The 26,991-nt window shown below is 43.1% G+C and overlaps 1 protein-coding gene across 1 annotated transcript in view; it reads left to right on the top strand.

Moving 5' to 3' along the window:
* Positions 1 to 22,999, top strand: part of SFRP1 (secreted frizzled related protein 1) — a 29,296-nt gene extending 6,297 nt beyond the window's left edge. The window contains exons 2-3 of the mRNA XM_077262817.1: positions 16,974 to 17,051; positions 20,844 to 22,999. Coding sequence (XP_077118932.1) covers positions 16,974 to 17,051; positions 20,844 to 21,166 — 401 coding nt within the window. The 3' untranslated portion in view covers positions 21,167 to 22,999. The remainder of the gene's footprint in view (positions 1 to 16,973; positions 17,052 to 20,843) is intronic.
* The last annotated feature ends 3,992 nt before the right edge of the window (positions 23,000 to 26,991 follow it).

Genomic DNA, 26,991 nt, shown 5'->3' with positions numbered 1-26,991 from the left:
TTGAGGAGAGAAGCAGGTCTTGGGAGGACCGGAGATTACATGTGGGAAGATATCAGGAGATTATGTGGAGATATATGGAAGTGACAGATTAGGGACGGCTTTGTTAGTCAATGTTAGTGGGTTTATCTGGAAGTGGAAGCCAATGAAGGGATTTGTAGAGGGAAGATGTGGAGGAGTAGCGAGGAGAGATGTGGATTAGCAGGGCAGCAGAGTGGACTAGAGAGGTCCGAGAGGGTTAACAGGGTGGCGAAAGAGGAGGATATTGCAGCAGTTGAGTAGGGAGATGATGAGGGCATGCACAAGAAATTTAGTAGATTCAAGGTTGAAGAAAGAACGGATTCTGGAAATATTTTTGAGTTGGAGGCGGCAGGAGGTGGTAAGAGCTTGGGTGTGTTGTGTGACGGACAAATATGATTTGTAAAATTATCTGGATAGTAAGAAAATACTAAAGAACAGACATAGAACTATATAGGTGTGGAATATTTGCTAACAAAGATGGGGCCTACTAAATTCTTTAAGGGCCAGAAGAATGCAGCACACAGAAGAAGGCCAAGGGTCTGTCTGAGGATCTCCCCCCTATCATTGTGCAAACACATCTTATCTCTATAAGCTTAGGCAAGATAAACATTTACATAGAAATGGATAGAGGAGGGAAGAGATAGCAGAAAAGGTGAGAAGAAGTCTTTACCACATCTCAGGTTATATCCTTGCTGCATATACTAACTACTGAGTGAGGTCATTAAGGAGGGGGTCACTTTATCACTACTCTGCCCACTTTGCATGACCTTCTCTACTGTACTTTGAAACACAAAGTTACTGATAAGAGCCAAGTGGCCTCATCAGGCTGAGTTCACACGTAGCAGAATTGCCGCGGAAATTTCCACGGCAATTCTGCGCCTCCTGCCGCGGGTATTTCGCATGCAGAATTTGCATGCATATACCCGCAGAAAACTAGCGTTTTGCAAGCATAATTAGCTTGCAGAGTGCTAGCGTTTTCCAAGCGATCTGTAGCATCGCTTGGAAAACTGTTTGACAGGTTGGTCACACTTGTCAAACATAGTGTTTGACAAGTGTGACCAACTTTTTACTATAGATGCAGCCTATGCAGCATCTATAGTAAAAGATAGAATGTTAAAAATAATAAAAAAAATAAAAAAAAAGGTTATACTCACCTCAGCGGCGTCTGTTCCTAATGCTGTGTGTTCAGGACCTTCCATTGACGTAGCGGTCACGTGACCGCGACGTCATCGCAGGTCCTTCACACACACCTCGGAAGCCTCTGAGAAGGTCGGGCCGCCAGAAGGTGAGTATATCGCTATTTTTTATTTTAATTCTTTTTTTTTTACCACTTATATGGTGCCCAGTCCGTGGAGGAGAGTCTCCTCTCCTCCACCCTGGGTACCAACCGCACTTGATCTGCTTACTTCCCGCATGGTGTGCACAGCCCCGTGCGGGAAGTAAGCACATCAATGCACTCCTATGTGTGCAGAATCGCCGCGATTCCGCAATTTTAATGAACATGCTGAGTTTTTTTCTGGATTGCGATTCCGCTCAGGAAAAAGATGCAGCATGTGCAGAAAAAATGCGGATTGCAATCTGTTACATAGGATGCTTAATGTTAGCGTTTTTTTCGCGATTTTATAGCATTTTTATAGCGAAAAACCGCGAAAAAAACGCAAAAAATCTGCTACGTGTGCACACAGCCTCACAGTCTGGTTTCTTTCCCTAGTGCTTCCTGACCATTTATTATTCTGGGAAACTGGTCTTATGTCTTATTTTTGGTGTCTGAAAATCAAATGTAATGATTGTCAGATTATAATTTACTCTCCAAGCATATCACCCAGAGAAGATAAAGGAGGATATATGTGATGGTAAGGCTTGTTCACATCTGAGTTTAGAGCTCATTTAGTGGATCAATTTACTTATTAATGATCCTCGCTTATGTAGCTCCATATTGTTCTGCAGTGTTTTACATTATCACTGTCCCCTTGGGGCTCACAATCTAATTTCCTTATCAGTTTTTGGAGTTTAGGAGGAAACCCACTCAAATAAGGTGAGAGCATATATTGTCCTTGGTGGGTTGTGAACCCAGGACCCCAGCGCTGCAAAGCAACAGTGCACCATGTGGCTCTGATTTTTCTTTTTCAGATGTAATTGCCTTAAAGAGGACCTTTAACCATTTTTTATTTTGAATTGGAAATAGGATGTAATAGTGGATGCATAAAACATTTTTTTTTTTTCAAATTTTGCCTCTGCGTTTCAGAGATATTAGGAATCAAAGTATTTGGCACCTAATGAGTTAACTTTTAAAAGTCTAAATAGGTGTAATCAGACAATTTTTATTAGGGGCATGTACTTCTTCTCCCTCTATGACGCTGACCAATCATAAGCAGGCAGCAACACTAAAAGGAAAGAAGGACACACCCACACCAAAGCTTACAGTAGATTTCACAGTGTGTGAGATGTAAAGATATAGCTCTGATCTCCTGGTCTTAACTCTTGCATGAATCAATTTGGGGGGAGGAGCAGTGCAGCCGAGTTTAACTGTGTCACATTACAAACCTTTCTATCAGCTATCCTGATTACTGGGTGTGTCAGTAATCACATGTGGGCTTAAAAAAAAGGTTAAATTATTAAGTGCCAAATAAGTTGATTGCTAGTATCTCCATAATGGAGAGGTGAAATTTTAAAAAAACCTTTCAGCCTGCTCTGCAGCCACTATTATATTGTGTCCAGTTCAACATGAAAAATTGGTGAAAGGTTCTCTAAATTAATTTATATCTATACTGCACATCCATATTAAATGTTTATAGGACGGTGAAAGAGAGTCTTACACTCTGTTCACATCTAAATTTTTATTTTGTATTTCTGTTTCGCTACAGCAGTGGTCCCAAACTGGTAGCTCGAGAGCCACATTTGGATAGCGGGCCTGTGATGTGTGGCTCGAGGTTGTCTGCCAGCTTGATGCATTAGCACGAGGTGTAGCCAACAGCTATTGAGAGTAGATTTCTAGATGGTGACTTTTGTGTGTAGCCCTGAACAGAAGAGCAAATCCGAATAGGAGTAGGATAGGAAACTATGGAGCTTGGCATACTACCTTAGGGTGCAGTCACATTAGAGAGGAATACGGACGAGTGCTATATGAGAAAAAATTGCATGGCACTCGGACCAATGTTAAGCTATGGGGCAGCTCCCATCATCCATTTTTTTCTCGGCCTTATTATACGTTCGAGTGAAATCGCAGCATGCTGTGATTTGAAGCGTATATCGGCCAAGACTCGCCAATGAAAGTCTATGGGTGCGAGAAAAACTCGCACACCACATGGACCATCAGTGTGACTTGCGAGAAATACGCATCGGTGTCCTTTGAAAAGCCGGCAATTCAGTGCGGTGTACAGTAAAATCGCACTGACAGCTTACAATAGAATAGAAGAGAAGAGAAATATACACATAGTATATGTGTATATATATATATATGTCATTGACACACATATATATATCTTTGTATTTCATAGAGACATAGATAGCAGAAAAGCCGATAATTCATTTGTCTGCTTCTGTGAAATAATTGCAGAAGCCGACAGGATAGGAGACATGGTTTACATCCAGTAAACCATTGCAGAACAGTTAGATTTATAGATGTCAGTGTCTAATACTGTTAGTAGTATGTGTGTGTAAAATTTGGGACCTGTAAGTATTTCATAAAGGAATGTATTCACAGAAAAAACTGGCATGGGCTCCCGCGCAATTTTGTGCGCCAGAGAGGGAAAGCCAGTGACTGAGGGCAGATATTAATAGCCTAGAGAGGGACCATGGTTATTGCCCCCCCCCCGGCTAAAAACATCTGCCCTCAGCCACCCCAGAAAAGGCCAATTCTGGCACATAGCCTCTCTCTTCCCACTGCCCTGTAGTGGTGGCATATGGGGTAATTATTATTATTATTATTTATTTATATAGCACCATGATTCCATGGTGCTGTAAATGAGAAGGGGTTACATACAAATTACAGATGTCACTTACAGTAAACAAACTAACAATGACAGACTGATACAGAGCGACGAGGACCCTGCCCTTGCGGGCTTACATTCTACAGGATGGTGGGGAAGGAGACAAGAGGATGAGGGTTGCAGGAGCTCCGGTGTTGGTGAGGCAGTATCTCCGGTAGTGGTGAGGAGGCAGCGAGGTCAGTGCAGGCTGTAGGCTTTGCTGAAGAGGTGGGTTTTCAGGTTCCTTCTGAAGGATCTGAATGTGGTTGATAGTCGGACATGTTGGGGCAAAGAATTCCAGAGGATGGGTGATATTCGGGAGAAGTCTTGTAGGCGGTTGGGTGAGGAGCGGATAAGTGTGGAGAAGAGAAGGAGGTCTTGGGAGGACCGGAGATTATGTGAGGGAAGATATCGGGAGATTAGTTCAGAGATTTATGGAGGAGACAGGTTATGGATGGCTTTGTAGGTCAGTATTAGTAACCTGAACAGGATACGCTGAGGGAATGGGAGCCAGTAAAGAGATTTGCAGAGGGGGGAAGCGGAGGAGTAGTGAGGAGAGAGATGAATTAGTCGGGCAGCAGAGTTAAGGATGGACTGGAGAGATGCAAGGGTGTTAGCAGGGAGGCCACAGAAAAGAATGTTGCAGTAGTCGAGGTGGAAGATGATGAGGGCATGCACAAGCACTTTAGTAGATTGACGGTTGAGAAAAGGACGGATTCTAGAGATATTTTTGAGCTGGAGGCGACAGGAGGTGGAAAGAGCTTTGATGGCTGTTTGAAGGACAGGGCAGAGTCAATGGTTACTCGTAGGCAGCGGACTTCCGGTACGGGGGAAAGCGTGATGTCGTTAAGTGTGATAGATAAGTCTGGTAAGGAAGATCTATGAGATGGAGGAAAGATGATGAGTTCAGATGTAATAAGGGGTTAATGTCACCTTTGTATTGTAAGGTGACATTTAGCCCATTAGTAATAGAAAGGTGTCAATAAGACAATAAAGTATTTTAATGAAATGAAAGACAACACAGTTTTTCCATCTTTATTCTTCTGCCATTCCAAACGATGCCCTTGATCTCCTGTAATAAATGAAAAAATAACAAACAAACAATATACTCATACCTATCCGGTGTACAGTCAGTCCCACGCCGTAATCCATGTCTGAGGTATATACAGTTTACAACCGGGATTTGCAACCGGGAGCGTTGCTAATGTGACCGCCCCGGCTATAAACTACTAGGGAATGAATGAAATGCGGTGACATCACTGAAGCTGCGCTCCCTCACTGCATGAACTCAGCGCTGCACGCCAGCCTAAGAGCCAAGGCAGAGTTCAGGACTGTTCTCTGCTGCCTTCTTCGTCTACAAAACCTTTTTGGAGAAACGCTGTTGTCGGCGCTACAGACTTGGCAGGAACAGGCAGCGTGCAGCACAGAGGGAGAAGTGCAGTGCACCGAATAGCTGGCAGAGAGCGAGGTGCTGTGAGCTTCGATACCGTGAGTACAACAGCAAAAAACAAGAAAAGATCATGCCCACATATACGGGAACACCTCAGTGTATAAAAAAATACAATACTTTATTAGTAGGTATCAAAAAATACATGAAAGACAAAAGACGCGTATTGCCGCACAAGTTGTGGCTTCCTTAGGGAAAGAATGGCATCTTTACCGTGAGTACAGCGCACGTGCCATGCAGAGAGATCCGAGTACTGGACAGACTTTTGCAACCTTACCTTACCAGCATATACCCCTCCGCCCACAGGAGACCCTGATCATGCTGCGGCTTTGTTTGCTCTGGCCACATATGTTCATGGAAAAGGGGCTCAGCAGAAGGTACCGGACACCTACTGCTGCCGCCAGAAGACAGACCACCATTACCAGCTGAACCTTCTTGTACATGTGAGGGAGGGCCAGGGCCGTAGTCGTGGCTGAGAGTATGTGCTTTAACGCGCCCTGATCTCCCGTCACATGAATATAATGTCCCTTTTGCGGCATACTTTCTGCTTCACCTTCTGCACCGTCAGGGTCCTATCGGGCTGGCTGAAGTTCTGCTGTTGGCGTTGATGCATAGAAAGAGACAGAGTCCATTTCAAACTTATAATGAAAAACTTTCCTTTGTTCGCAGCACATCCTTTTCAGTTACAGCATCAGCATAAAGTTTCACACAGTTCACATTCTCTACATTCCCTGCATTTCTTTCTACGGTCCTCAGTCCGTGCGCAGGTCCTACTGCCTCTTGAAGTAACACAGCATCCTTCCTGTCCAGACTCACTGCGCTTGGGGTTCCCTCATCCTTTTGGCACCAGACCATGCGATGATCTGCCAAATGGTGATCGACCTGCGTCCCCGTACTGTTTAGGACCTCTACTGTAGCCTCCACTCCACCACTGCTGTCACACTGCTGCTTGGCTGTACTTCTGCCCCACTGAGCCCTGGATGGCTGGGTTCCTTGTCTTAAACGTTGCGGGGCCCACTGTGTTACACCGGGCCTAAGGCTCTCCAGGACTGTCTGGGCTCTCTGGCCCTCCTGAGCTGTTTCAGCTCCCTGGCTTTTCTGACTCACTTCAGGAAATGCTCTTGTCTTAACCACAGTTGGCCCCTACTATATTAACTAGTTACTATGCTAAGCTTCTATTACCAAATCCTACTGTGCCCCATCTAGTGTCCTAATTAAGGTACTGCGCTTTCTCTAAGTAACCATTTTCATTAAACAGCATATACATAAAGACGAAATATAAATATATGTGTTATGATCTGGTGGCCCAGGAGTAGCATTGGACGTACTCTGGAGAAGGTGGTATCTATACTGACCGCGGACCCTGAACTTAACACCGCAACTAGAAGTAGCCGTGGGATGTACCTACTGATCCTAGACACCTCGACACAGCCGGAGGACTAATTAACCCTATAGATAGAAAAGGGAAAACTATCTCGCCTCAGAGAAAATTCCCAAAGGATAGTCAGCCCCCCACAAATATTGACTGTGAGAGGAGAGGAAAAAACATACACAGGCTGAAAACAGGATTTAGCAAAGGAGGCCAATCTAGCTAAATAGGAAAGATAGGACAGAGAACTATGCAGTCAGTATTAAAATACTAGGAAATATCCACCACAGAAAATACAAAAAACTCCACATCTAACTAAAGATATGGAGGGTATATCTGCCTCTCCAGAGATTCCAGCTTGACTGCATAAATCCTTACACAGATTAAGCTGGACAAGAAAAAACATGAAATGCACTGAACAATGAGGCCCACAACATGTGGGCTGCAAACAAGCAGAACTTATCTTGGTGAAAAGACCAGGAAGCAGGAGAAACCATGAAGGGATGTGAATCCTCCAGAATACAATGGACAACTGGCACTGACTAAAGGGTGAGGCCAGACTAAATAGCCCAGTCCAGAGTGGACACACCTGATAACTGCTGTGAAGGACAGACAGCAGCACTACCACTTATAACCACCGGAGGGAGCCCAAGAACAGAATTCACATCAGTACCCCCCCTTGAGGAGGGGTCACCGAACCCTCACCAGAGCCCCCAGGCCGATCAGGACGAGCCAAATGGAAGGCACGAACCAAATCGTCAGCATGAACATCAGAGGCAACAACCCAAGAATTATCCTCCTGGCCATAACCCTTCCACTTAACAAGATACTGAAGCCTCCGCCTTGAAAAAGGGGAATCCAAGATCTTCTCAACAACATACTCCAATTCCCCATCAATCAACACCGGGGCAGGAGGATCAACAGAGGGAACAACGGGTACCACATATTTCCGCAACAAAGATCTATGAAAAACATTGTGGATGGAAAAAGAGGCTGGAAGGGCCAAACAAAAAGACACTGGATTGATAATCTCAGAAATCCTATAAGGACCAATAAACCGAGGCTTGAACTTAGGGGAAGAAACCTTCATAGGAACATGACGGGAAGACAACCAGACCAAATCCCCAACCCGAAGCCGGGAACCCACACGCCGCCGACGGTTAGCAAAACGCTGAGCCTCCTTCTGAGACAAGACCAAATTGTCCAGAACATGAGCCCAAATTTGCTGCAACCTGTCAACCACGGAGTCCACCCCAGGACAATCAGAAGGCTCAACCTGCCCCGAAGAAAAACGGGGATGAAACCCAGAATTACAAAAAAAAGGTGAAACCAAGGTAGCAGAACTAGCCCGTTTATTAAGGGCAAACTCGGCCAATGGCAAGAAAGCCACCCAATCATCCTGATCGGCAGACACAAAGCATCTCAAATAAGTTTCCAAAGTCTGGTTAGTTCGCTCGGTTTGGCCATTTGTCTGAGGATGAAATGTGGAAAAAAAAGACAAATCAATGCCCAGCCTAGCACAAAAGGCCCGCCAAAACCTGGAAACAAACTGGGAACCTCTATCGGACACAATATTCTCCGGAATGCCATGCAAACGAACCACATGCTGAAAAAACAACGGAACCAGCTCAGAAGAGGAAGGTAATTTAGGCAAAGGTACCAAATGAACCATCTTAGAAAACCGGTCACAAACCACCCAGATAACCGACATCTTCTGGGAAACCGGAAGATCTGAAATAAAATCCATAGAAATATGCGTCCAAGACCTCTCAGGGACCGGCAAAGGCAAAAGCAACCCACTGGCGCGTGAGCAGCAAGGTTTGGCCCGCGCACAAGTCCCACAGGACTGCACAAAGGAGCGCACATCCCGTGACAAAGAAGGCCACCAAAATGACCTACTAACCAAATCTTTGGTACCAAAAATCCCAGGATGGCCAGCCAACACAGAACAGTAAACCTCAGAAATCACTTTGCTAGTCCATCTATCAGGAACAAACAGTTTCCCCACTGGACAGCGGTCAGGTTTATCAGCCTGAAATTCCTGAAGAACCCGTCGTAAATCAGGGGAGATGGCAGAAAGAATCATCCCCTCCTTCAGAATGCCGACCGGCTCAAGGACCCCAGGGGAATCAGGCAAAAAACTCCTAGAGAGGGCATCAGCCTTAACATTCTTAGAACCCGGAAGATACGAGACAACAAAATCAAAATGGGAGAAAAACAGGGACCATCGGGCCTGTCTAGGATTCAGCCGTTTGGCAGACAATATGATGTTTAGCCCCCTCAAGCCAATGTCGCCACTCCTCCAATGCCCACTTCATAGCCAACAACTCATGATTACCGACATCATAATTGCGTTCTGCAGGCGAAAATTTTCGAGAGAAGAAGGCACACGGTTTCATCAAGGAAATTCCTGCAGAACCCGTCGCAAATCAGGGGAAATGGCAGAAAGGACCACCCCTTCCTTCAGAATGCCGACCAGCTCCAATACCTCAGGAGAATCAGGCAAAAAACTCCTAGAGAGGGCATCAGCCTTAACATTCTTAGAACCCGGAAGATACGAGACCACGAAATCAAAACGGGAGAAAAACAGGGACCATCGAGCCTGTCTAGGATTCAGCCGCTTGGCAGATTCGAGGTAAATCAGATTTTTATGATCGGTCAAGACCACAATACGGTGCTTGGCTCCCTCAAGCCAATGTCACCATTCCTCAAACGCCCACTTCATAGCCAACAACTCCCGATTGCCGACATCATAATTGCGTTCAGCAGGCGAAAACTTACGGGAAAAGAAGGCACACGGTTTCATCAAGGAACCATCAGAATTCCTCTGAGACAAAACGGCCCCTGCCCCAATCTCAGAAACGTCAACCTCAACCTGAAAAGGGAGAGAAACATCCGGCTGACGCAACACAGGGGCAGAAGTAAATCGGCGTTTAAGCTCCTGAAAGGCAGAAACGGCCGCAGAGGACCAATTCGTCACATCAGCGCCTTTCTTCGTCAAATCGGTCAGGGGTTTAACCACACTGGAGAAGTTGGCAATGAAACGGCGATAAAAATTAGCAAAGCCCAAAAATTTCTGAAGGCTCTTCACGGATGTGGGCTGGATCCAATCATGAGTGGCCTGAACCTTAACCGGATCCATTTCTATAGATGAGGGAGAAAAAATGAAGCCCAAAAAAGAAACCTTCTGTACTCCAAAGAGGCACTTAGACCCCTTCACAAACAAGGCATTATCACGAAGGATCTGAAATACCCTCCTGACTTGTTTCACATGAGACTCCCAATCATCCGAAAAAATCAAAATATCATCCAAATATACAATCATGAATTTATCAAGATAATTCCGAAATATACCATGCATGAAGGACTGAAACACAGATGGAGCATTAGAGAGTCCGAATGGCATCACAAGATATTCAAAATGGCCCTCGGGCGTATTGAACGCAGTTTTCCATTCGTCGCCCTGCTTAATACGAACAAGATTATATGCCCCTCGAAGGTCAATCTTAGTAAACCAACTAGCACCCTTAATCCTGGCAAACAAATCAGAGAGCAAAGGCAAAGGGTATTGGAATTTGACCGTGATCTTATTCAAGAGGCGATAATCAATACAGGGTCTCAAGGAGCCATCCTTCTTGGCAACAAAAAAGAAACCTGCTCCCAATGGAGAAGAAGATGGCTGAATATGCCCCTTCTCCAAAGACTCCTTAACATAACTCCGCATGGCGACATGTTCTGGCACAGACAGGTTGAAAAGTCGGCCCTTAGGGAACTTACAGCCTGGAATCAAGTCAATAGCACAATCACAGTCCCTATGCGGTGGAAGGGAACTGGACTTGGGCTCATCAAAAACATCCTGGAAATCTGACAAAAACTCAGGAACTTCAGAAGAGGGGGAGGAGGAAATTGACATCAAAGAAACGTCATCATGAACCCCCTGACAACCCCAACTAGTCACAGACATAGATTTCCAATCCAACACCGGATTATGCACCTGTAACCATGAAACCCCAGCACAATAACATCATGCAGATTATGCAACACCAGAAAACGACAATCTTCCTGATGGGCTGGCGCCATGCACATGGTTAACTGTGTCCAAAACTGAGGTTTATTTTTAGCCAATGGTGTAGCATCAATGCCCCTCAAAGGGATAGGACTCTGCAAAGGCTGTAAGGGAAACCCACAACATCTGGCAAATTCTAAGTCCATTAAATTTAAAGCGGCGCCTGAATCCACAAATGCCATGACAGAAAATGACGATAATGAGCAGATCAGGGTCACAGATAACAGAAATTTAGGTTGTACAGTACTGATGGTAACAGAACTAGCGATTCTCTTGGTACGCTTAGGGCAATCAGAAATAACATGAGCAGAATCGCCGCAGTAAAAACACAACCCATTCTGACGTCTGAATCCTTGTCGTTCAGCTCTAGACACAATCCTATCACATTGCATAGGCTCAGGACTCCGCTCGGAAGACAACGCCATAGTGTGCACAACTCTGCGCTCACACAAGCGCCGATCAATTTGAATGGCCAGAGACATAGACTCACTCAAACCAGCAGGCGTGGGGAACCCCACCATAACATCTTTAACGGATTCAGAAAGACCCTTTCTGAAAATTGCCGCCAAAGCATCCTCATTCCATTTAGTCAACACAGACCATTTTCTAAATTTCTGGCAATATGATTCTGCCGCTTCTTGACCCTGACACAGGGCCAACAAGGTTTTCTCAGCATGCTCTACAGAGTTAGGTTCATCATACAATAACCCAAGCGCCTGAAAAAAGGTGTCTACATTAAGCAACGCCGGATTCCCAGGTTCCAGGGCAAATGCCCAATCCTGGGGGTCGCCACGCAACAGAGATATGACAATTTTAACCTGCTGGATGGGATCACCAGAGGAACCGGGCTTCAGAGCAAAAAACAGTTTACAGTTATTTTTAAAGCTCAGAAATTTAGACCTGTCCCCAAAAAACAGATCAGGAGTTGGAATTCTAGGCTCTAAAGCTGGAGTCTGAATGATATAATCAGAAATACCCTGTACTCTAGCAGCAAGTTGATCCACACGAGAAGCAAGTCCCTGAACATCCATGTCAGCGCCAAACTCCTGAACCACCCAGATGTAAAGAGGGAAAAAAAAAACACAACTAGGTACAGAAAAAAAAATGGCTCAGCACTTTCTTTCCCTTCTTCTGAGATGCGGTTAACTCATTGTTGGCCAGTTGTACTGTTATGATCTGGTGGCCCAGGAGTAGCATTGGACGTACTCTGGAGAAGGTGGTATCTATACTGACCGCGGACCCTGAACTTAACACCGCAACTAGAAGTAGCCGTGGGATGTACCTACTGATCCTAGACACCTCGACACAGCCGGAGGACTAATTAACCCTATAGATAGAAAAGGGAAAACTATCTCGCCTCAGAGAAAATTCCCAAAGGATAGTCAGCCCCCCACAAATATTGACTGTGAGAGGAGAGGAAAAAACATACACAGGCTGAAAACAGGATTTAGCAAAGGAGGCCAATCTAGCTAAATAGGAAAGATAGGACAGAGAACTATGCGGTCAGTATTAAAATATTAGGAAATATCCACCACAGATAATACAAAAAACTCCACATCTAACTAAAGATATGGAGGGTATATCTGCCTCTCCAGAGATTCCAGCTTGACTGCATAAATCCTTACACAGATTAAGCTGGACAAGAAAAAACATGAAATGCACTGAACAATGAGGCCCACAACATGTGGGCTGCAAACAAGCAGAACTTATCTTGGTGAAAAGACCAGGAAGCAGGAGAAACCGTGAAGGGATGTGAATCCTCCAGAATACAATGGACAACTGGCACTGACTAAAGGGTGAGGCCAGACTAAATAGCCCAGTCCAGAGTGGACACAACTGATAACTGCTGTGAAGGACAGACAGCAGCACTACCACCTATAACCACCGGAGGGAGCCCAAGAACAGAATTCACAGCATATATGGACATAACAGCACTAGATACGGCATTTAATTACAACATACATCATTTAGTACTAGCTTCAACCGGGACCTGCTTAAAGGGGTGAGGGCATATACCAGTCTCTGTCACCCCTTACATACAACCACCACTCCAGCTGTTGTCGGCGCTATTGACTCCCCCGCAGCATTCATAAAAACTGCCGTTATCTGTTTCATTGTTCATTAACTCTGCATATCCTTTACATCCTTTACAATTGGACTGTTATTCTCCCCATTTAACCCTGCACTTCCCTGCGAGGAGTTAACCCTCTGTTAAATTAAAACCGTTATATTTGTTAATCCTTGCTCTGCCTTCTGTCTGTCACTGCATCCGGCAACCTGCTCACACTTATTACAACCTATCCACACCAGAGTATTTCCAGTGATTATGTCACGATCGTGGTTTGTGGAACCACTGTACCACGGACGGCAGATATCCTGGAGGGGCATGACTAAGCGATCACCTGACTATTCGCTAGAGCCTCTGATGGTGAGGTTAGACTTGGCTCCCGATGAACGCCAGGTACCACTCCAGGACAGACCAACGGTCACGCAGCAGCTGGACCCGAAGGACAGACTGGATGGAGCAGCAGGCAGAGCTTGTATCAGAGACAGAGTGTGAAGGATTTTCTTATGAGTGCAGCAAGCAGGATTTCCTTATGAGTGCAGCAAGCAGGATTTGCTTATGAGTGCAGCAAGCAGGATTTGATTCTGAGTGCAGCATGCGGGATTTGCTTCTGAGTGCAGCATGCGGGATTTGTACTTGGAGTACAGCAGGCAGGATTTGTACTTAGAGTACAGCAGGTAAGACCTGCACTAGTATGCAACCTTAGACAACATAGACTGTAACAGGAAGGTTGCTCAGGCACCTCCCCAGTGGTGAGAAAGCAATATATACATAATGCCTCAAAACCATTGGCTGGGGAGGAATTAGCAAGTGCATGCGCTGGCCCTTTAAGAACATGGCCAGAGGCCCGGCTGGAAGTGCTGCTGGGAGCATGCGGAGTATGAGAGGGAGAGGAACCAACTGCTGTGGCTGGTGAGTGAACTGACATGCTGCGAAGCCGGCGTGGTGCTATCAGATTACAACTAAAAGTAGATGCAAGGGGTAACATTTCTCCTTGCAGAGTGACATGTCAAGTCTGACATGCCAAGGTGAGGAGACTTTTAAGCCTTGCAATGCTCTAGTGCCACATAGCAAACAGGCAATCCCTGCATGTGTTGTGGCAGTCGAACAGCCACGAGACATGCACCAAAAGCATATTTTTCGAGCACGCTGAAGACACTCAGTTAGCACCCGAACATGCTAGCTTATCACAACTATCCATTAGTTGTCATTTTACATTATGGCTTATGAGTGACATACTGTATGTTATTTATATGAGATGAGCAACTTTTTTGAATATTGTTGTCCTCTCATTTTTCAGACCTAGTCTAGACCTTTGAACATGATAGCAAAAAAAAATCACATCTTGAAATACATGCAGCCACACGCTTCGGTCCCGAGTGCCAGCGGCAGTGCCGGGTATTGATGTGAGAGACTTGGGCAAGTTTCTCGCATTACGCTCACAAGTGTGACCCCGGCCTAATACAGGTATAATACACTGACCTATATACGGTAAGTAGTGTAGTAGATTGTTTAAGCAACCAATTGCACGAACAGGACCCCTTGTGAGACTAATACATATTGTTAAAAAGTCTCCTAAAATGTTTTTAACTGCAAAAAAAATAAAAAAATCTTGTACTAATAAAACAAGCTTCATTATGGGAAAAAAAACAAAAAACTAAATATATAAAATGCCAGTCTTGACTATAAAATTGCTTATATTTTTTGTGCATATTGCCTCAGAGAAAATGGAATAAATAGTTGTATGATACAAATGGTAGCAATAAAAACTACTGTAAAAAATCCCCACATGGGTCAATTAACTTAAAAATTAAAAAGGTTGTGGCTCTCACAATATGGTGACATTAAAAAAATAATTTTCTTTTTAGTGGTTAGTTCAAAAAGTTAATAAAAGTCAAAAGTGAATATAAAGTAATAGCTTTAAAGTTGTAACAATGAAAAAAAAAATAGCAAAAACACCCACAAAACGCTGCATGTTTAAGGCTGCATTCTTAAGGGATTAATATAGTGTTTCCATCGGATGCCACTTATTACCACCAGCCTGACTAATGGCTGCTGTGCTGTCTGCCATTGGATTATATGTGTATATTATATGTATTGGCTGGCTAGCTTGATCAGATTTGATGTTCGCATAGCGGACAGCTGTGCTCTGTGTGTTCGGGATCCCAACATGGAGCAGGAAGCAGAAATTAAATCCATTTACACATCAGAGTCTAACAGAAGAGTCAACTCAATGTGTCATGTGTAGTGTGAGTGTGACTCCTTACACCGGAGCATCGAGGGAATCAGTTCAAATCATGTCACGTAACAATAGAAGAGCTATAAAGGCTAATTTACTAAAGCTATAGGTGAAATTTCATGGCATTATCAGAGGGTATAAACTGTCATATATATTTAGTTATTGGTTTTTTTTATGGAATTATTAGTCAATTCATAGTTGATTTTTACAGCTCCAGTGCCCAGATGTGTGTCTTGAAGATTCTGGGCCCCAGTGTTGAACTTGTATCAGGATCATGTTCTATTAAAGGGGTTGTCCAGGATTTTAACAGTGATGGCCTATCCTAAGGTCAACAATGTCTGATTGGTGAGGGAGCAACAGCGGCACCCCTGCTGGACAGCCGATCTTAGTGGTGGCTGGAACTGCTCAGTTGTGGAGCTTCACAGCACAGCTCCGAAGACAGAATAGAGGCCACAGCCGGGTACTGCACATCCACTCCCTACTGAATAGGGGACAGATGGTCAGTACCTTGCCTCGGCCTCTATACAGTTGACGGAGCTGTGCCGCTTCACAACTGAGCAGTTCTGGCAGGTGCCGACATCAAGAATAGCTGATCGGCAGGTGTGCCGGGAGTCGCACCCCTACCAATCAATCACTGTTGACCTACCCTTAGGATAGGCCATCAATGTTAAAGTCCTGGACAACCCATTTAATAATAGCGGTGCCCTCTAATTTGAAAGAGTTGGCCTTGGACTAATTTGGCACACCTTATAATTGGGCCCCTAGTGTCAACTAGGCTGCAAAAGTTTCAACTGGGAACTCCATTTTTTCCAGAGGGGCTTTATAACTGAGATTCTGAGGAATGGAAGCTTACGAAAGGCAAATGGTTTCCAGAATATTGAGGTCTCTTAATTGGTCTATTCATTATTATAAACCCCATACACATGGGATGGCTGTTGGCCACTATAGTTTGGCACACATCTTTCTCTCCTGACTCCCCTATACATAGGAATGCTCGGCTGATTAAAATCCAACAGACCAAATCCCTTCCCTGACTTTGTCTGTCGTGGGAGCATTGGGGCCACAATGCACATTAGATTGTCGTTGACTTCTGCCAGTTTGGACAATTTTTAGTTTAATGTGTATGTGCCTTAATGATATTATTTTCTCACATTTCTCAATGTGACAAGAATGGGGTGCATGGGTTAGGACTAAAAGCAGAGCTACTGTGCTTTCATTGTAGAGGTTCTAATGCCGGTAGAGTAACACTAAGCTTTAGGGATTGAGACTACACTGATCAAGATTGCAAAAGAGGGACAGAAGCTGAGCAACATAGGTAAAGGGAGGTTGGATAGAGAATTTGGCGTACTAAAACTGGCCATACACATAAAGAAACTGTTGGTTGTTCATTTGGTCAACAGCTATCTCTCCCGACACCCCATACACTGTAGGCCAAACATTCGTTCATCAGACAGCTATCTCTCTATTACCGCAAACACTTGATTGTTTGGCCGCGTGGTCACATTTTTTCAACAGCGTGGGAGGAGAAAGACACATTTGCACTGACATATTTCCCCTGAAAACAAAAGATCGGCAGTCGAAATTCCATCTGCCCAGTCGTTCTCTCCTGTGATGTAATCTGTCAGGGAAGAGTTGGGAGGCTCGCATGTACATCAGATAGTTACTCCAACATTGGCTGGTACAGGTCAACTTTCATTAATCGCGTATGTTGGCCTCTCCAAAAAGTAGAGAATACCAACGAACCGCTTGCACAAATGAGCCAGGACATTTAATAACAATGTTTGTTTTGTGTCTTACGCAGAGACGGAGGTGTGCCCACAGTGTGACAGCGAGATTAAAGCCGACTCTCTCTATGAACACATGTGCGCCAGTGAATTCGGTAAGAGTCGCCTAAAGAAAAGCCGATCCTGTATTGCTTGAGTGAAGCCACGATTGGAGGAACTACTGTTTTGAGACCACGTTTTCTTCTTTTAGTGACAGCACAGTTGCGATGTGTACTAACATGGCCATCACACCAGTGTGGAGGCCATATACCATAGGAGGCTTATTTAGGTCATAATTTGCACACATATTCTTATTTAGAGGGCATTTTAATAACACTTATTTTTAAGGGCACCATGTTGGGATGTACTGCAGAAAACCGGAGAAGAGGAATGTTTGCAGAGAAGAGCTGTGTATATGAAAAGTCACCATGGCATCTGAACAAGATGGAGAGGAAAAGAAACAACTTAGACAAAACTAAAGATAAAAACATAATAAGCAAACACCCTGCAGTAAATAAATAAACTACAATAGCGCATGAAAATAATATAGGGTGCTTAGTTAACATAATTTTGATCAAACAAATGTAAAAGCCATCCCATCATGTCATGGTGGCCCTATTTGGGACAGTTCTAACATCTAATATTAAAACTTTTAACACCTTACCATTTGTCAAGTGAAAAGCATGTAGATAAGGGCTGAGAAGGACTGAACACGACTAGTAGACAGAGAATAAGAGACAGAGAAGGTGTCACCTATAAGGTACCTGGATGTAAATGCTTACTTGCTGATAATGACTACGTCTCTTCAGTACTGTGGTTTCTGTATGGTCCACAGTCTGATAATGACTGATAACAACTACTCCCAGCATCATCTTACTATTGTTAAGAACATACTAAAAGTTGTAGGTTCATGAGATACAAATGTGTATGTGCCTGAGTCACGGCACTGTTGCAGGAAATCTAGGCTAGGGGCTCCTTCGTTATCCTTAAAGCTAGTGGCAATCTAGCTATCCCTGCTTCCCAGATTACTTCTGATGGTGAAGACGCCGTGGGTCGTGTGCCTTGCTGAGCTCCTAAATCAACTCTTATCTATCCCATCCCCCACCCAGGGAAGTGGGGAGTTGTAGTGTATAAGAATATACATACTAGAGTAACAAAGGAAGATGTACAGAGATAAATGAAATACCAATCATACAAATATGCACTCATAAACAACAGAGTGGAACACCAGGATGTAAAGGAAGGAGAAAACAAATAGGAGAGGATGAGGATATGCACACAAACAAATCACCAAGCAGTAATCTTCTGAACAACACTCCAAACGCCTTCTCAAACAACCAACAGCTCAAACTACAGAAACAGGCAGTATTAAACTAAGGGTACCGTCACACTCGGCGACGCTGCAGTGATATAGACAACGAGCCGATCGCTGCAGCGTCGCTGTTTAGGTCGCTGGGGAGCTGTCACACAGACAGCTCTCTCCAGCGACCAACGATCAGGGGAACGACTTCGGCATCGTTGAAACTGTCTTCAACGATGCTGAAGTCCCCCTGCAGCACCCGGGTAACCAGGGTAAACATCGGGTTACTAAGTGCAGGGCCGCGCTTAGTAACCCGATATTTACCCTGGTTACCATTGTAAAAGTTAAAAAAAAACACTACATACTCACCTTCTGATGTCTGTCACGTCCCCCGCCGGCGGCTTCCCTGCACTGAATGTGTCAGCGGCGCCGGCAGTAACAGCGGTGACGTCACCGCTGTGCTCTGCTTTACGGCCGGCCAGCGCTGACACATTCAGTGCAGGGAAGCCGCCGGCGGGGGACGTGACAGACATCAGAAGGTGAGTATGTAGTGTTTTTTTTTTACTTTTACAATGGTAACCAGGGTAAATATCGGGTTACTAAGCGCGGCCCTGCGCTTAGTAACCCGATATTTACCCTGGTTACCATTGTAAAACATTGCAGGCATCGTTGCTTTTGCTGTCAAACACAACGATACACACCGACCTAACGACGAAATAAGGTGCTGGCCTTCTAGCTCCGACCAACGATATCACAGCGGCATCCAGATCGCTGCTGCGTGTCAAACACAACGATATCGCTATCCAGGACGCTGCAACGTCACGGATCGTTGTCGTTCTCGTTGGAAAGTTGTTCAGTGTGAAGGTACCTTTACACTAGCAATCTCTGATTGCCAGAGACAAGTATATGTAGCAGAAGGAAGTGGAAAACACTGAACAGCTGAGACCTTCAAAGCCAGAAAGCACCAGGAGCTCTCAAATGAACATATTATTCCTTGCACTAGAAGTAGAAACCTGCACTGTTTAATATGATGGTGAAGATATATTCAGTGCAGGAGTGCATGAAATCAGATCTTGCGATCTTGCGGTCTTCTGGCCCCTCTCAGTGGCGAGAAACCAGTGACAGAATGACTTGATATTACAATTGCTGTACTAATCTTGGTGATGTATTCATATACTGATGGTGATTCTGGTATTGTATTCATGTACTGATGGTGATTCTGTTGACGTTTTCATGAAATGATGGTGGTACTGTTGTATTTATTTACTGATAGTGGTTCTTGTGATGTAGTCATGTACTAGTGGAGGTTCTGGTAATGCATTAATGCACTGATAATGGTTCTGGTGATGCATTTTTCTAATGATAGTGGTTCTTGTGATGTATTCATGTACTGATGGTGGTTCTAGTGACCTATTAATTTACTAATGATGGATCTGGTAATGTTTTTATGTACCGTTGATGACTATGGTGATGTATTCATGTACTAATGATGATTTTGGTTTTGCATTCATGTACTGATGATGGTTCTGGTGATGAATACAGCACCAAAACCATGATTGCTATGTGAATACATCACCAGAGCCATCAATAGTACATGAATGCAGCCCTAGAACAACCATCACTACATGAGTATGTCACCACAACCTTCATCAGTACAGGAACACGAGACCAGAACCACCATCATTACATGAATATGTCACCAGAACTGCTATCCATACAGGAATATGGCACCAGAACCACCATCAATTTTATTGCAAACTGTATTTGTTGCATGGCAGACATAAAAACCATTATACATATCCCCTTATAATGGGGTCTGTTTAGCTACCATTGGGGTATCCACCAAATACTATATACCTTAATTGAAACCAAACAACCCCCATTATAATTAAGCAAAATTAGTTTCCATGACTGTCCTTGGGTTTGAAATTTAAAATATGGGATGTCAGGGGTGAATATTGCTATTTTTCCCTGGTACCATGTGAATGATCTGCAAGCATTGAATGCTTGAAGCGTTGAGCCTCACCTCTAAAGTACACCACATTTTTTTACTTGGTGAAACCAGTAACAATTCTAGTGAAGGTGGTCATCAGAGCTTGTTACCTGATCCATCGGAGCAGGTAGGGTGGTACGTTAGGGGTCCTGTTACCTTAGTCTCTGACTCATTCCTTCACTTGGGGAGCTGAGGGGTCATGGGGGGCATCATCTGCTTCATCTGCCTAGGACACCAAAATACCTTGTCCTGTGCCCTTTTGGTTTTGATGTATGAATCTAGCGAGGGATATATGCTTTTCATTTGTCTCAACAAGGTTTCCAGCTGTTGTCTTCACTTGTATTCAACCATTATGAAACTACAACACCCAGTCTGCAGCTGTTAGAGCATGCTAGAAGTTGTAGTTTTAATTAAAGGATGGTTCAGGAGCAGCTATAGTAAAGTAACATACTAAACATGTAGTTTATTGGTTAAACTCGTTGGAGAACATAAATTGCCATTTTCTGATGATATCAAATAATACAGCAGAAAGATAATAAGCAAAAATAGTGACTAGCAAAATAAAAAAAAAATATAACAAAGAATACACATTTTTTATGTCTTTTCTTGCTTTAGCCTTGAAAGTTTCCATCCGGGAGGTCAAGAAGGACAACGGAGACCGCAAGCTGACCCTACGTAAGAAGAAAGCCCTGAAGAAAGGGCCCATCCAGAGGAAGGACTGGGGAGAGCTTGTCCTCTTCCTGAAGAATGGGGCTAATTGTCCATGTCCACAGCTGGAGCAGCTGAGTGGTCAGTTCTTGGTCCTCGGTCGGAAGGTGAAGAATCAGCACATTCTCACTGCCATCCACAAGTGGGACAAAGGAAACCGAGAGTTTAACCGATTCATGCGCAAAGTGAAAAAGAACAAGTGCCCAAAACCTCACTCTGCGTTCATGTGAGGAGGCTTTCCCTTCAAAGACTCAAGATCTGCCCCATCACGCTACCGTCTCTACTGAAAGGACTCTGCAGCAGATCAGAGTGAGGAAATGGTGGCGAGGAGGGAGGGGGGTGACGATTTTACCCTCTCTAGAAAGCCTACAGACATTGAGGAGAGGGAATTTAATGATAGACTCTGGGACTGCACCATGGTATTAATTAGCAGAAGGTGAATTAATGAGTTATGAATTTCCAGCCTACAAATCGCTGCCGTCATTTACCTTTTCTAATCCGATCTTGAATCTGTCACCAACAACATGGACCATATTCAGTTTATTCACCGATTCTTGCCATAACTGCATTGCTTTCATTCATTCCAAAAATGTTTCATTCCCTTTTTTTTCATTAAAGATCTTTATTTCAGTCAATAATCCAATAATATCCTCAGGGGTCACATTCATTCATTTAATTCACTGCATTGCTTCCATTTATTCCAAAAAATGTTTTATTATCTTTTTTATTTTATGAAAAATATTTCAGTCACTATTTCCCTAATAACCACAGGGCTCATGTTAATTTACTCGCAGTGGCTTGCGAAAGTATTCACTTCCCTTCGTTTTTTACCTATTTTGTTACATTACACGTGTGTAAATATTTTTGCAATCTGATTTGTGTGCGATGCATCAGCACCAAATAGTCTAAGCTGGTGAAGTAAAGTAAGAAAAATAAAGGCATACATTTAATTTATCGGATCAAATAATTAGAAATTGGCATGTGCATATGTATCTACCAGTTTTGTGATGAAGCCCATAAACATTTCTGGTGCAAGCAAAAGTCATATGCTAGTGAAAGGTTAGGTTTAAAAAAAATATCCCAATCTCTGATTATCCCCCGGAGCACCATCAGATCCATTATCATCAAATGGAAAGAACATAGTACCACAACGAACCTACCAAGAGAGGACCACCCACCAAAATTCTCAAAGAGGGCAAGGAGGACATTAATCAGAGAGGCAGCACAGAGACCAATGGTAACCCTTAAGAAGCTGCAGTGTTCCTAAGCAGAGACTGCCGTATCTGTCCATACGACCACAGAAAGCCGTACACTCCATAGAGGTGGCCTTTATGGAACACTGGGCAGGAAAAAAGCCTTTACTTACACACAAAATTTGTAAGGTTCATTTTGAGTTTTCCAAAAGACGTGGGAGACTCCCCAAATGTATGGAGGAAGGTGTTGTGGTCAGATGAGACCAAAATTGAACTTTTTGGCCACCAGGGAAAATGCTATGTCTGGTGCCAAACCAACACAGTTCATCACCCCAAGAACACCGTCCCCACAGCGAAACATGGCGGAGGAAGCATCATGTTGTGAGGATGTTTTTTGGCAGCAATGACTGTGAAAATTATCTGTGTCGAGGGGAAGATGGATTGTGTGAAGTATAGGCATATTCTTGAGCAAAACCTGTTTCAGTCTGTCAGTGATTTGAGATGGAGGTTCACCTTCCAACAAGACAATGATCCAAAGCATACTGCTAAAGCAGCACTCGAGTGGTTTAAGGAGAAACGTGTAAATGTTTCGGAGTGGCCTAGTGAAAGTCCAGACCTTAATCCAATTGAGAATCTGTGGTCAGACTTGAAGATTGCTGTTCACCAGAGGAAACCATCTAACTTGAAGGAGGTGGAGCAGATGTGGAAAGCTTATAGAGACTTATCCAAAGCAACTTGCAGCTGTAATTGATGCAACAGGAGGCTCTACAAAGTACTGACTTTATGGGGATGAATAGTTATGCGCACTGAAGTTTTCAGTTATTTTGTCCTATTTGTTGTTTGCTTCACAATAAAAGAAAATCAAATGTTCACAGGTGTAGGCATGCTGTTTAAACCCTAATGCAAATTACTGATGCAAACCCTTAAAAAAATGAGAAATTCCAGGTTGTGAGGTAGCAAAACATGAAAAACGCCAATGGGGGAATAGTGAATACTTTTGTAAACCTCTGTACACATATTAGCAGTATCAAGGCCACCACTGAAAATAATTTTGAAGGCCACCATCTACCTCTTCAGAACATGCACACATCTACTTTTTCTTTCATTGTAATCCATGTTATTTTTATTGAGCTCACTGGTCATACAGCTCTGGCAAAAATTAAGAGACCACTGCAAAATTGTCAGTTTGTCTGATCTTTCTTTTTATAGGTATATTTTTGAGTAAAATGTCAATTGTTCTTTTATTCTATAAACTTCTGACAACATGTCTCTGAATTTCCAAGCAATAAATTTTGCATTTTTTTTTCTGAAAAAGAAAAATTGTCAAAATTTAAAAAAAACAGTGCTTTCAGACCTCAAATAATTTAAAGAAAACAAGTTCATAATCATTTAGACACAACAATACTAATGTTTTAACTCAGGAAGAGTACAGAAATCAATATTTTGTGGAATAACCATGATTTTTAATCACAGCTTTCATGCGTCTTGGCATGCTTTCCACCAGTCTTTCACACTGCTTATGGCGCAAAAATGTAAGCAGTTCTTCTTTGTTTAAAGGCTTGTGACTATCCATCATCCTCCTGATTACATTCCAGAGGTTTTCAATGGGGTTCAGGTCTGGAGATTGGCCTGCCCATGACAGAGTTTTGATGTGGTGGTCTCTTAATTTTTGCCAGAGCTGTATAATTAATCAGATTTCATCGGTTCTTTGTGGACCATCTCAAGAAATAGACCATATTGGCAAGTGTTTGGTTTCATAGTCACCACTAATTGGGGTAATATCATACTTACCAACCCCTGGGTTCATAAAATTGAAATGATTATGGCTTACACACCAAGACCCATGCCAAAAAGAAATGCCCAATTTTGGGAAAGGTAATTGAAATCCCACCTCTTTTTGAACCAGGACATACCCAAGTTTATTGGTGTTGTTTTAGAAAATTTGGGACAATCCCAGCAAATTTTAGAGCTATGCCAACTATTTTTTATGATTTTTGACCAGCTATGGCTCTTTTCTTCCAGTGACAGTGCCAATCTAGTCTATTGACTATGTCTTCTATTGCAGCTTAGACCCAAATGTAATATAAAGACAGCGCCACATTTCTTTAAACAGCACCACCTCTAGTCAATGGGATATGTCTGGTATTACAGCTCAGGTTGGACGTCAAAGAAATACTATTACTTCCCTATCGTCACATGACTATATACAGTATATTAGTTATTTTCTGACGGGATAGAGCTACAAATCCCTGTGATTATGGTACAGCAATCACTGGGCTATGCCTGCAACACTATTGGAGAGTCATTAACTCCCTATATACTGTGGTCAGTAGCAGTCTTGCATCTAAGTGGTTAGACATAGGGAGGAGTGTTCCTTTATAAACACAGCAGCGTACCATAGCAGCATGAGATTATTAAAGGGAAAATCTGTGATCTCACCTGATTCTGCCCCTCTTTTTCATTTCGTGTTGCATTGTTCCATTGCAGAGATATTAACATTTGTTGTTTTTGTAGTGCAGTATGTGAAATCTCTGCTCTGCAGTTCAACTGGACGATTTTTTAGAGTCTTCTCTGGAGGCGTGCGCTTTAATCTCTTCCTCCCAGATTCTGCCAATCAGAGCTCGGCAGCGTCTGAGACTCCTAGATCAGCTGATCGGCTGTGATTGGCCAAATCTTTATTGGAAGGGTGAAAGCACACGCCCCAGGGAAGACTCTGAAGAATCTTCAATTGGACTGCAAAGCAGAGATTTCACATATGGTGCTACACATGCAACAAATTTTAACATCTCTAGGGTTACTCATAGTATAAAGGTTAGAATAAAATTACTTGCAGCGAACAGTGACCTGCTGGTATCTAAAATGCAAAATTATGGTGATAATGGTGTATTTCCATTCTTCCCCAAATTTTTTAGAAAAGTTAATTAATAATTCTATGTAATCAGTAGTTAGTGGTACCTCACAATGGTGCCATTGAAAAATACAACTCAGACTGCAAAAAAACAATTGTAAAGAAAACAGTTATGGTTCTCTGAATGTGAGAACAAAAATTACCAAATTCTGCCAGGAGACAGAAAATTGACATGAAATAGAAGATGTTAAATCCTTAGGTGAGGAAGTGATTATGGGATGCCCCAAATCGGTAAGTTATCACCTAATATAGGGGGAGTTACCAGTGTGAGACTAGCAGATCAGGAGAGAAGAATGTCAGTTATTACATGTCTCACACTGGTAACTCTCCCTTTCATTTATAAGTTCTGGTGGCAGATTCTGAGGGAGATCTATGTCTCATCCATAGCTCTTAACAGCTCATTTACATATTAAGAAAAACTATTATTTCTCTTAAATAAGACATGGGATCGCAAATATCAAGGTGTATTTTTTTCCAAGACCTGCATGCCCATATACATGGCTACATGGCTTGAGAGGGTTGATCCTACCGACTTCCCTTTATTAGTTTGAGAATAACTCTTTAATGTGCAGACAGTTTATAGTACGGTTGTATCTCTTTAAGAACATTTCTTTTTTTTAGATTTTGGAAATGTCGTTTCTGCTCCATTAAATTATGAGAGGATTTGTAATTCATGAGGACAGATTAAGGAGCAGTATTGCAAAACTTTTCTTTTTCATTACGTTAGTAATACCCTGGCTGTGAGCGCTCGATAATAAATGGACTACTGTATTCAGTAATCTCAGACCTTGCAACATGACCCATTTTCCCCAGGACAAAATGTTCTGCTTCCTGTTTTCCTACTGATTTTCCAAATGATTTACCCTGTCCTGGTTTAAATAATTGATGTTAAAGAGGGAAACCATAACGTTTTTCTACATCATGTTACCCATAGAGGAATAGGGCAGTATCATTACCCTGTTCTTATTGAAAGTTCTGAACAGTTTTTTGGGGGGAGTGGGGGTGCGTCACCATTATTGGTTAGTAATTGGAGGGGATGTGTAGTTTGGACAAAGCCTATACAGTAAAGCACATTGTGGAAGAGGGGGAATTGCTGGGACACCACTTCTTGGTACCAGCTGTTATCACGAGGAAAAAATTAACCATTTAAGCATTGCTAATTAAAATTCAATGGCCATTCATTGGTTATAATGGGCACTGGCAGTGATCCAGAAGAGAGATGCCCTTGATATGGCTCTTGCTTGTCGTTAATAGTGCGGCCTTTACTTATCAGCTTAACATTTCATTGAGGGTCACAGATCAGCCCTTGGCATAACTATTAGAGGCACCGCTGGCACTGTGTTGGGGTACAGGGGCCGTGAATTTCCTTTTCTGGTTTTTATATAACTGTCATAGAGGTATCCTGTATCTGCTCCTAGGTAGAGTTACATTTTTTATTTCCCTTGAAAACAACACCATGAAAGTCAAAGCTTTCAAAGAATTTATTTTTTATAAGTGTGGGTTTTATTGTATTTTTTCCAGTACTATAGAGAAGCCTCCAAATAACATACGTGGTGTAAAATTTCTATTCTAAAAGCAATTCATAGAGCAAAAGTTCCAAAAAATGCCATCAACTGGCGAAAAAAAAGAACACTCAACTATGCTGGGGAAGAGTTATGAAACTGTCTAAGGCAGGGGTGGGGAATCTTTTTTCTGCCAAGGGCCATTTGGATATTTATACCATCCTTGGGGGCCGTACAAAGTCCGCCCACAAAGTACATCCTGACTCTGGCCCTGGTGTCAGGACCTAATCTTTCATTGCATGCCCTTCAGTGTTCAGTAGTGAAAACTGCATGTGTGTGCTAACAGAGCAAGAAGAAATTAATGAGCTGGCTGTAATCAAAATACACCTCTCTGCCCAAGAATTCTGGTCCTTGAGAATCTGGGGTGTGATAAAAGGTCATCGAAAGCCAAA

Source organism: Ranitomeya variabilis, chromosome 5 (assembly GCF_051348905.1).
Source record: "Ranitomeya variabilis isolate aRanVar5 chromosome 5, aRanVar5.hap1, whole genome shotgun sequence".
Taxonomy (NCBI): domain Eukaryota; kingdom Metazoa; phylum Chordata; class Amphibia; order Anura; family Dendrobatidae; genus Ranitomeya; species Ranitomeya variabilis.
This window is presented reverse-complemented; position numbering and strand designations above follow the sequence as displayed.